The sequence below is a fragment of the Cnephaeus nilssonii genome (assembly GCF_951640355.1).
Source record: "Cnephaeus nilssonii genome assembly, chromosome: 11".
In the NCBI taxonomy this organism is placed as follows: Eukaryota; Metazoa; Chordata; class Mammalia; order Chiroptera; family Vespertilionidae; genus Cnephaeus; species Cnephaeus nilssonii.
In genome coordinates, this window is record NC_137082.1 from 63,068,341 (window position 1) to 63,079,758 (window position 11,418).

General features: G+C 47.1%; 1 protein-coding gene across 1 annotated transcript in view; it reads right to left on the reverse strand.

Moving 5' to 3' along the window:
- The window catches only part of PIEZO2 (piezo type mechanosensitive ion channel component 2), a gene marked incomplete at its 3' end in the record, with an annotated part of 333,950 nt that extends 322,752 nt beyond the window's left edge, over positions 1–11,198 (reverse strand). The window contains exon 1 of the mRNA XM_079783425.1: positions 10,284–11,198. Coding sequence (XP_079639551.1) covers positions 10,284–10,347 — 64 coding nt within the window. The remainder of the gene's footprint in view (positions 1–10,283) is intronic.
- Positions 11,199–11,418: the final 220 nt, after the last annotated feature.

Sequence of the window (11,418 nt, forward strand, 5' to 3'; positions counted from 1 at the left end):
TCTGACCGGGAAAGTTGGGGTGACCAGACAGTCCTTGATTTATTATAACATCATGTTCCAGAGCTTACTTGGAAGTTGATTGGAACTCCAAGTGATCTGCCCATGGAAACTATGTCGCTCTTGAGGAGCAAGTCCTCCAACTAGCCTTTGACTAATAATAATAATGCCTGATTTGATTCTGAGTCTAGAACTAATAATTATAACTAAGATGTACGGAGTATTTACCACGGGTCAGGCCCTGCGCCAAGCACTGTCATCTAAGCCTTGCAGCAGTCCTCTGAAAGAGGTGCTACTGTTATCAACTCATTTAACCGGTGAAATGACTGAAGAATAGAGAGATGAAACACACAACTTGTATGACAGGGCAAGATCTGTGCCTAAACATCCAGGCTTTAGAGCTGGGGCTCTTAATCAAAACAGTGTATTTCCCTTGGATGTCAGAAACCATGTTGATACAAACACAGGAAGGAGGATGAGAAAGAATTTTTATGTCCTGTTTCCTGTGTATAGAGCTAGCCCGAAAAAAGATGTGCTACTTTTGGTATCAGAACTCTTCTTGGTAAACCCCTAAATGCCCAATGATGTTATGACTCCCTAAAAATACCCATGAGATCTAGACCATACCTACCCTATACCCACCATTTAACAACTCTCTTTCTCCATTCAGTTAAAATGTCCATTTTATCCCAACTAGGTAATAGGAGGAAAATAAGCTATTGGAATTAACTTACACTAACATATGGATAACAAATGGTCTTTTTTCCACAAATATTTAATTTTATTTTTTAAATATATTTTTATTGATTTCAGAGAGAAAGGGAGAGGGCGAGAGAGATAGAAACATCAATAAAGACAGATATTCATTTATCAGCTGCCTCCTGCACACCCCACACTGGGGATCGAGCCTGCAACCCAGGCATGTGCCCTTACCAGGAATTGAACCATGACCTCCTGGTTCATAGGTCGATGCTCAACCACTGAGCCACGCGGCCAGGCAATATTTACATTTTAAATAAAGAGAATTGTTATTCAAAGAAATGGGATGGAGAAAGTGGAATAAAAGTGTAATTGGCAGCTTAATGGGGTCCTTCCTGAGAGGACCTTGTCTGCTCTTCTGTAGTTAAGAGTACTTGGGTCTTTTCTCTGTGTCAATTTCATTCCAGCCTTAGCTCAGTCAAATCAGGCAAACCATTGTCGCCATTCCCACCTTCAATACCATGCTTGGCAATCAGCCCATCATATCTGTATTCTGTGCTAGTAGCAAGCAGATTCTTTTCTCTAGTTGAGAGATGGCCCTCGTAGACAGTTCTAAGCAAAGTTCTTCCAAAGTCCTTCTTTCAAAGTTTCTGGGTCTGTAAACTGGCTCACGTCTTGTGACTGATTGAGAGGCAACCCTTTGTGTTGGTGAATCAAATCAGACTTTCGTTCACTTGGCCTAGAACTGTTTACTTATACAGATCAAGTCAGCATTTAGTGGCTTGTCTATCTATTTCACTTCTAAGAACACATGACCAATAAGCTAAATGCCATAGGTCTTTTGAAGTAAGACTATGCTGATTACTGCTTTGATTCCATTGTCCATTATGGTAACCATGAGCACCCTGCCTTTGGCAATTAGGTGGGCCACTTGGTGGCCCCTGACACCTGAGATCCAAATATCCTCATTGCACTTAAGGGATCCAGTTTAGTGGCAGAAGTTTCCACTGTAATTTCTGACCTACAGAGAAGAGCAAGCACAGAGCCAGGATGCCGGGGCTCCCCTTACAAATTTATTTCTCGCAGTCATGGTGAAGGCGGTGTTCTCTGGACCTTCCCAAGGTGGGTGAGCAGGATTTTACATGATACATCCACTCTACCATTCCACTCTTCCTAAGCCTTTCGACCCCTTTCCTCTACGGGTATACCAAGGAAGGTCTTGCTAAATTTTAACTTCATTTAGCATTGTTTCCGCCAAACAACTAAGCTGTGAGAGCCCTTTCCAACCTCTCAAATTATAACAGTGAATCCAGAATCTCTGCTTAGTGGTCCTACATCAATAAATTTGTTCTGATCCAATTTTATGTTCCTTCCACCATTATCCCACACCCTTAACACTCATTTCCACTCACATTCCCAGACTTCTGACTGTATAAATGGGGAAATCCATGCAGTTCTTTTGGAGTGCAGTATACCTCCTCATTAATCACAGCCTGTATGTCCCTTTTAGGAACCTGTTGGTAGCTGAGTCTAGTTATAGGTGTAGAAGTAAAGTGGGGATGGTGGGGTAGAAAAATCAGCAGTGTCCACAAGGCACATTAAGTTACCATCATCTACAGGAGGCACAAACCCATATTGCTATGCTAATATCTATTCTTTCTTTCTTTACCACAACACTTTATCACTTGTCTTGTTTTTTGCTGAGCACATTACCAGCCAAAATATAGATGACATTTCTCAGCTTCCTTTGCAATTAGGTAGGTGAATAATATTAAATGCAGGCTAATGGGATATGAGCAGAAGTGATTCATGCAATTCCAGGTTGTGTCCTTAGAAGGTGATGAAAGGCTGTCCCGTCTGGGTTTGCTGCCTCCGTCCTTCAGCTTGATGCAGACATGGGAACAGGCAATCTTGAACCACATGGATGAATGCAACAGCTGCAAGAGCAGTGATGGCCTCCCTGGGAAACCTCCTAGAGCACAGTTAGCATCCAGCTTCGATTCACCTACAGCTTAACTATCATGTAGAGATATACAATTTATTTTGTCTAAGCCCCATTACCCTAAGAAATTTATATTGAAAAGAGAACTTGTGGAAAAAACAGGATTATCTTTGCTTAGAACCGGCTGAAAGGGCCATCCATCAACTGGGGAAAAGAATTTACTTGTTACCAGGACAAGAATACAAACTTGCTGGGCGGGTGGCAATAATTCCTGCCTTGACTGAGCGAAGGCTGGAATGGAAATGACACCAAGAAAAGCCCCTTAACTGCAGAATAGATCCTGGAGGCCTTTGAGCTATGGAAGGCACTTCTGGCTCAGCACACAGGGAGGATGTGAAGAAGCCAAGAAGTAAGCTTGAGGTTTTCCAACACTGCAGGACACACAGGATGTGAACCCAAGGAAACACTGCTGTTGACCAAGATAAAGAGCAAAGACAAACCTAGAGGATTGTCTGTGAATGAGGTACTTGATTTGGACAGCGCCTGCACCCAAGGCGCAGTGGCACCAACAGTACTGTTGTAAATGGGCAGGTTAAGAGCAGAGGGGAAGCTTGCAAGGTGCACACCCGAGAAGCCTGCAGGTGGACGGTAAGATGCTTGGTGTTTACAGAGTCAAATCTAAAAAGAAGAGGGAGAGGAGTGAAGAGTTCAGAGTTGGAAAAAAACACTGAGGGGAGAATTATCTGAGTTTGTGTAATAGAATTTTAAAAAAAAACTTCCTAAGAGAGCAGTTAAAGATTTAGCAAATCTTTACCCCCCAGATGTCTGGAGAAATTGCAACAGAAAGCCAGAACTAACCACACAGATACAACAAATCCATTCTTTTTTTTTTTTTTGGAAAATATATTTACAACTTGCAATTTGTATACAAAAAAAAAGTTTAAATATGCTTATCGATAATAATCTAGTTTAATGCATATTTGTGCCAACCAATACAGAAAAAAAAAGAAAAAGAATTCAAAAATATTAGGTTATTCATCAGAAAACATCACCATCCTATATGATAAAACAAAGGCAAACAAAAATTGTAAATTCTGCAGGAACCTGGAAAAGATTTTTTTACACTGCTATTATATATACTTTAAAAGTACACCCAAAATTTTAAATAATGCAAAATTGTATGTTATCACTCTTAAATTTTAAAAAAATAACTTAGCTACATATTCTATGCCCATTGGATAATGATTGGACAGTTCAAAATCATGAAATAGTTAAAAAGCTGTATGTATGATGTACTCTTTCTATAGATAGTTAGTATGTTACTTCAAGTCTCCTCATGCTTCTTGATCCTGCCATGTCCTCATGGGTCTGAAAGGCCAAGTGGAAGATGACTGTGATAAGCCTCATATAGGCTTCTCTCTCTCAGCAAAATATTTCCCAGCACAGCTTTATGTTTGGCCTCAATTCAATGAAAGATATGCTTTATTTTGTTTACTTGATTCCTAGTCCACAAAGCAACTGTTTAAATCTACAAAATTCAATGTTTTACATTATACAGACTGTGTCATCATATTGTTTTTATTCAGTTGCTCTTAAATATATAGGTGCGCTTACACAATTCTAAGTTCTGAAAATTTATGGAAAAAACATAATGCTATATTTTTATGACTATGTAACTCATATACAATTAACCATTAGTAGCATAGAATCTAAAAGGAAAATGTCATGTGAAAATACAGGGTGTCCCAAAAATATGTATACACACTTTAACAGCTGATAGCTCAATTTTGAAAATGAAATGCCTTTTAATAAACACCGCCATTATAATTATTCAAATTGTGTGTATACATTTTTTGGACACCGCATAAATAATTAAATAAATAAAATCATCTATATATATAAAAGCCTAAGCGACCATTCAACAGTTCGACCGGTAGCTATGACGCACACTGACCACCAGGGGGCAACTGCTCAACACACAGGCATGGAATCATGGAACAGACTGATGAATCTCAGAGGGAAAGGGGGAGGGCGAGAAGAGATTAACCAAAGATCTTATATGCATACTAGAGGCCCGGTGCTTGGATTCATGCACCAGTGAGGTCCCTTGGCCTGGCCTGTGGGGATTGGGCTGAAACTGACAGTCCAACATCCCCCAAGGGGTCCCTGATTGTGAGAGGGAGCAGGCCAGGTCGAGGGATCCCACCAGTGCACAAATCTGTGCACTGGGCCTCTAGTATTAAATAAAAACTATGAAAATTATGGTATAGTGTCATAAAGACAGAATTGAACACTGGCAGTATAGTTCTAGGGAGTACATATTATTTAACTACTAGAGGCCCAATGCATGAAATTTGTGCACTTGGGGGATTCCTCAGCCCCACCTGTGCCCTCTTGCAGTCCAGGAGCCCTCGGGGGATGTCTGACTTGAGCCTGGCTTCTGGCTTCTTGCAGTCCAGGAGCCCTCGGGGGATGTCTGACTTGCCAGCCTTGAGCCTGGCTTCTGGCTGAGTGGCACTCCCCCTGTGGGAGCACATTGACCACCAGGGAGCAGCTCCTGCATTGAGCATCTGCCCCCTGTGGGTCAGTGCACATGATAGCGACTGGTCATTCCGCCATTCAGTCTATTTATATATTTGCCTTTTATTATATAGGATAATACAACTGCCGATACATAAAATAATGAGTAAAACTACTAAATAATAATAATAATCCTGCCACACACACACACAATTTTTAGTAGCATAATTTGGCTCTAGAAAGGTATTAAATTGCTTTCACATAAGTCCAAGGTACTTAAGTATCCGACTCCTTATGATTCATGTTACTGCCTGTTGGTTTGTTAACTTCTACTAACACATTCCTCAAGCACCCCTGCTCTTCTACTCATCTTCATACATGCAATGGTAATACCTGCCGTTTTAAGCACTTGCAGAGTGTCAGGCATTATATAAGGTGTGTAATGCACACTATTTCACAACCATCTAAAGAAGATGTTAATATCTCCATTTTACAGAAAGAAAAGAGAAACAACAAAACAACTCTATCCTCACACAGTAAAGGGCAAAGCCTAGATGTGAATAGAGGTCTCTTAAATTGCCAAGTCATGAGGTAAAATTCAAAAACAAAAAAAAAGTTTAAATATGCCCATCTATAATACCCTAGTGTAATGCATATTTGTACCTACCAATATAGCAAAAAAAAAAAAATGAGAATTCAAAAATAGCAGTTTTAATAGGAAAACATTACCATCTTATGTGATAAAACAAGGTAAACAAAAATTATATATTCTACAAGAGCCCTCCCCCAAAGGTAAAATTTAAAGCATCTTACTTACCTCTGACTATGAGCAAGATTTTTGGGTTTTTTTTGTAAAGCAACATACCCATGACAGGGTGAACACACAGCTCCAACATCCATTGCCCAGCTGACAAAGTGACCATGCCCATCTCTGTTTATAAAATATTTTATTTTAAAATTAGACTACAGATTTCTAATTCTTTTCCATTTTTACTTTTCTGAAAGTGATAAATATGATCTACCTATATAAGGCCAAGGAGGTGTGAGAGCAAAGAAAGTGACTTTAAATGCTGTGAGCGCATCCTTCGGTGACTGAAAGCTCCGGACCCTGAGAGCCTCCCCGGAGGTTGGGGAGACTGTAAACTCTGAGCAGGCTCCATGTGAATGCTTGGGGTGTGTGTAAATGTGATTTCAAAGTGACAAATGTTACATAGAGGGCAATGTATTAAACAATAGAGAGAAAATGATGTTTACATAGCCATACCTATACATATTTTTAAAATGACTCCATATTTTTGCTCAAATTCTAATCCAACTACCTCTAAAGGGAATTTTAGAGATTCTTCCTGGATTCACACTATTATCCAAGTGTGATTTTTTTTTTCAGAATACTCGTTAGTTGGCTGGTTCTTTCTGTTTGCTACACAGTCCCCTGTTGTGCTTTGTCTTCTCCTAGCTCTGGTCCCTTCACTTGGGGGAAGGCATAAGCTATTGATGCTTAAGCTACCATGGCTTGGCCCCTCCTGGACCAATCTGTTCTGTCCAAGCAGGCATCCCTAAAAATGGTTGTCATCTCTTCTAGACAAGACATTAAGGGGACTCCAGGCATCACTAGGCAAGACGGAACGACTGGGTCAGGAGCATGTGAATAAAAATACACCAATCCATTCCCAGGGACAGACTGAGATCATACACTTAAAAATGGGTGGGACAGTGGGATCACGCTAAAAGAAAATAAACGTAAACATATTTCTAAAGTGCTCAACAATGATCAGATGTCATAACAAGTATTCAAGACTGCATGATATTATGAAAAGTTTTGTCTGGGTATTTATTTAAATGTATTATTTGAAGAAAAAAGTCAGAATGGCTACCCAAGTAGTCAGAGATAATTTAGGAGATCTTTAACATTTCTAGTTTCTATTGACATGGGAAAATCTATCACTGGATGTTGATTTTGAGTGGCAAATAACATGTTATATTATATTATTGCTTTCTCAGGCTTTTAACACTCAAGAGCCACAAAACACCTGCATAATAGAGGCCCTCAGCCACTTATCACATTTCTGTAAATTTATTTTACCGGGGGGGGGGGGGAGAAAGGGAATAGTAAGCTCAGATTAAACACAATAGCAGTTAATTCTTAACATCCATCATTAGGTGAAAAGGCTGGAGAATCTGCAGAATTTTTTCACCAATGATGTTAGACAAATGGGTTTAAAGTGAAATACACAAGCTTCTTCAAAGTGTTGGCTTTGAAGGCTGCCTTGCCCAGATATAAAAATAGATGGTTAAAATGTAAAAATCGATTCTAATGGCAAACGGATCACTGCACTCTCCATGTCCAGGATATTAGGAAAACCTGAATATTTGATTTAGGAGCACCTGGGGAGTAGGCAGACCTGAAAACCCTCCAATAACCTTGAAAATATCCACTTCCTCTAGAAATGAATGCTCAAATCAGGCCACAGCTGCCCAGCCCCCTTTTGTCCCTTCAAGTACACGGATTAGAAGGCATCAGGCATCACTGATCATTGTAAGTGGATTGTCTTTCCCAAGCAGCAACCAACAAGTGAGGGGATGGGCCACGGGATGGGCTAAGTCCTCTGTTCTTCCCAGGAGCTCTCCTCCCTTACAGTCAGGGAGCGAAGTTCCAGGTGCCTTTCAGCTTTACCCAAAGCGAGGCGGGGCGGGGAAGCACGGGAGAGCAACAGGCTCTGTCTAGACCCTTGGAAACTGCAGATAATACCATCATCATCAGGCGCGCGCACAGACACACACATACACGGGCACACGCAGTCAGGTTAGCCTCGCAGGTTAGCAAAGAAAACGCCAGAGAATCCAGAGAAATGAGCTGGAAAGAGAAGGCGGCCAAGGCTCGTCCTGGCCGGGCCCATTCCCAGCTGTCCCTGAAGCCCCAGCAGGATGACAGGCGGGCGGGGTCTGTCTTCTTTGAATTCCTGGAAGCAGATCCCGGGAGGTCCGGACCGCAGAGCGCACGTGCGGGCTAGCAGCAAGCCTACTCTTGGGCCCCAGCCTAAAGGTGTGAATATTGCACGGGGCCCACGGGGTCCCAGGAAGAGGCCAGGAGGGGCGGAGGAAAGGGAAAGGGGGGCCCAGTCGGGACCCCATTTGCCGGACAGTGATGCCTGATCCGCCCAGCGCCCCTAGGAGCTTCCCTCTGGGCCGCTCTGGAGCCGCCAGCCCAAGCCTTGCACCTGGGGCGCCTCATCTGGGAGTGCGGCACCCCCAGGTCCCTCTGGAGGGCAGAGCTCCACAGTCCTACAGAAGGGCTTTGTGGTGTTGCCCACCAACCATTAGTCAGGATGACAAGGCCCCCAAACCATGGCTGCGGAGCATCCAGAACAGGCGAACTGCAAGAGCCTAAGCTCAGGGCAAGGTCTCCGGCGATCAGTGGGTAAATCCTTTTGTTCTTTCACTCAACTAGATGCGCAAGTCACCGAGCGGACCGAGGTGGCTGCAGACAGCCACCAGCTTAATTCTTCTGGCAGACACCCAGTGCTGCCACCCGGCCATGAGGGGAGGGGAAGGGGACCAGGGGGAACCGGGGGAGAGAAGAGAGGTGAGGAGCAAGGGGCTGTGGGAGGAGAAGCCCTTGTTAACTGGGGCACTAGCTTCCATTCTGCGTATAGTAAATGTGCCAGGCGCTTCAGATATACAGGCGGCCCCAGACCAAGACGTGCCCGACCTGTGTGTAATGAACCAGAGGTAGCCCGGCTCTGTTTTCCCCAATGGCTTTCCAAAGCCCTTTTTCTTCAAACTTAAACCAGCTGGCCTAGGGGTCCACTTCAGCTTCCTGGAAGCTGCCCTCCGCATCTACATGCGTGGTTATTAAGGGCAAAGATCCCGGCAAAATGATCCTGCCCGGGGAACTCAAAGGGCACAGTAGAGGCCACAGCATGCCTGCGCGCGGCCCCTCCTGCTGCGCGAGCACCCAGCCACTCCGCAGACGGCTTCCCCTCTGCGCGCCCTCTGGACTTCCCGCGGGTGTCCTGCCCTGGCGCCCTCCAAACGCTTCGCTCGCTCAGAGTGTTCATGCCGATCACAAAATCCTCCCGGTAGCTGGGACTGACCCTCACAACACACCATAGAACCCCTCTTTAGATAGATTGCTTGGGCAAATAAAACAACACCGGTGTGATGTTGAGTCCTCAACCTCTGGCAAATGTAAAAAGGTGGCCTTTTCTGCGAAGACCGTGTCTCTTTGTAAATGGTTCTAAGTCTTCAGGGGAAAGGGAGTGTAAGAAGCTGTCAGTCATCCTTACGGGCGCCAATCTAACAGGCACCACCATCTATTAGAGGAGAAACAGAATTTCTCTGGCTCCAAGCACGCCGCCAGTGTCTTTAGCCCTGATGCCCAGCTGCTTGCAACACTCCCCCGGCCCTATAGGAAGAGTGAAATCCGTGACTGAGCTCCCTTAACCCTCGCCAGTCCCTGGGAGAGGCAATCCGGCTTTTGATCCCTTTAAAAACCTGAAAGGGCCGGCGCCTGTTGGACGGGATAGGGTCTCAGTCCTCTGTAGCGTCAGCATCCAACACTTCTGCTGTAGGGGCTTTTGTGGAAGTAAAAGAAAGTAAGCAACTTCGGGGCACTGTTTTCCTGTACTTCTTGCGTCACAGTTCTGGGCTCTGCGGGGAGAGATGGCCTCAGTGCCTTCCGGCTGCACCGTGTGTATCTATGCGCCTCTGGGAACCGGGAGCAGGGGACTCTAGTAAAGATCCCGCGCTGCACCGGGAAGGGGTCTACAACCCAACCGCTTTCCAGCCAGGTCTGCATTCTTTGTGTACCAGTGAGCACTCCACGACAGAAATTCCACATGTGACTAACTCCAACAGTCTCCGGCACATGCCTATCGGTCTCCCGGACTCTGCAGCTGGACCTTTAGGAGAGCCCCGACAGTGCGCCCGGGCGCGGGAAGTGAGAGGATCCTGCCCCGCTGACGGTGCGTGTCTGACACCGCTGGCCCCGGGACCTCGGCGCGGGCTACCCGAAGAGAGTCCCAGAACCCTAGAACCCTTAACTAAGGATGGCCCGGAAGCCCGCCCCCATCCCTAGGCGCCCCCTTCACCTCCCAAGGAACCTGGGCGAGCGGACGGCACTCACCTACTGCCAGGCAGATGGGGAGCAGCAGCCTGAAGATGAGCCCGCACACCACTTCCGAGGCCATCGCGACAGCCGGGCGACTCCGAGCCGAGGGGCGAGTCTCGAGGGTCTCTAGAACCGGGGTGCCAGGCCCATGCCCGCCTAGGGCCTCCTGCTGCCGGCGGCTCGAGGCCGCTCGGTCATCGCCTTGGAGGGGCCGCCGCGCTGTCCGCACCGAGGGCGCGATCGCTCCGGGCTCTTGGCCGATCCTCAAAGGGCTCTAGGTAGCCCCCACCCCAGATGCCCGGCCCTCCACGGCCGGCCCATGAAGTGTCGTCTCCCGAGTCCAGCGGCAGCGGCTTCTTCCGCGGGTGGGCCGGTCCGGAGCCCTGCGCCGAGGCACTTGGGGAGGGTCCTGGGAGGCGGCGCGGCGAGGAAGGGGGCGAGAAGGACGTGCTACGCTTTTGCCTGGCTCCCGAGGCGTTGCTCAGGGGCGGCAGGGGAATTTTCTTCGAGGAATCCCCTCTGAAGCCCACGTACCTCTGCAGCCGGGCCGGGCCCTCGCCCACGCAGTCCGCTGCGCGACCCTCGGCCCGGGCTCTCGGAGCTGCCTGCGGGCCCCCCGAGCGGCGCCGCGGCGGATTCCGGGCGGCGGTGTGGCTCAGCCTTTGCGCCTCCCAGTTTCGGGCTGGAGAGACCGGAGCGGGAGCTACCAGGCGCACAGAACCATCCCTCTGTCACCAGAAAAGAATTGTGCGAGCGTGGGCAGAAAGCGAGACGAACTCACAAGGAGTGGATCAGGCTCCAACTCCCTCCTCACGGCCTCAATTTTAAAAAATAAAATAAAAACCCAGCGCCGCCCCGGTGCCAGCGCGCCCCCGGCCCGCCGCGGTGCAGCCTCGCCCTGGTGGCGCAGCCCAGGCTACCCCGCGGGCGCGCACTTCTCCACCTTCAATGAAACTTTCGAGGCCTCTCCCGGGGACAGGCGTGGCCCGGGACCAATGGGACGGAGCCGGCGCGTGGGGATCCCGCCCCTGCGCGGCACGCGAGGCGGGCGCAGTGCCTGGGCGCGGTGGGCGAGTCTCCAACCCCGGCTCGGACACAGAGGGAGAGGCCAGGCCTCTCCAGTCTGGTGGACTTTATGGTTCGCTCGTGG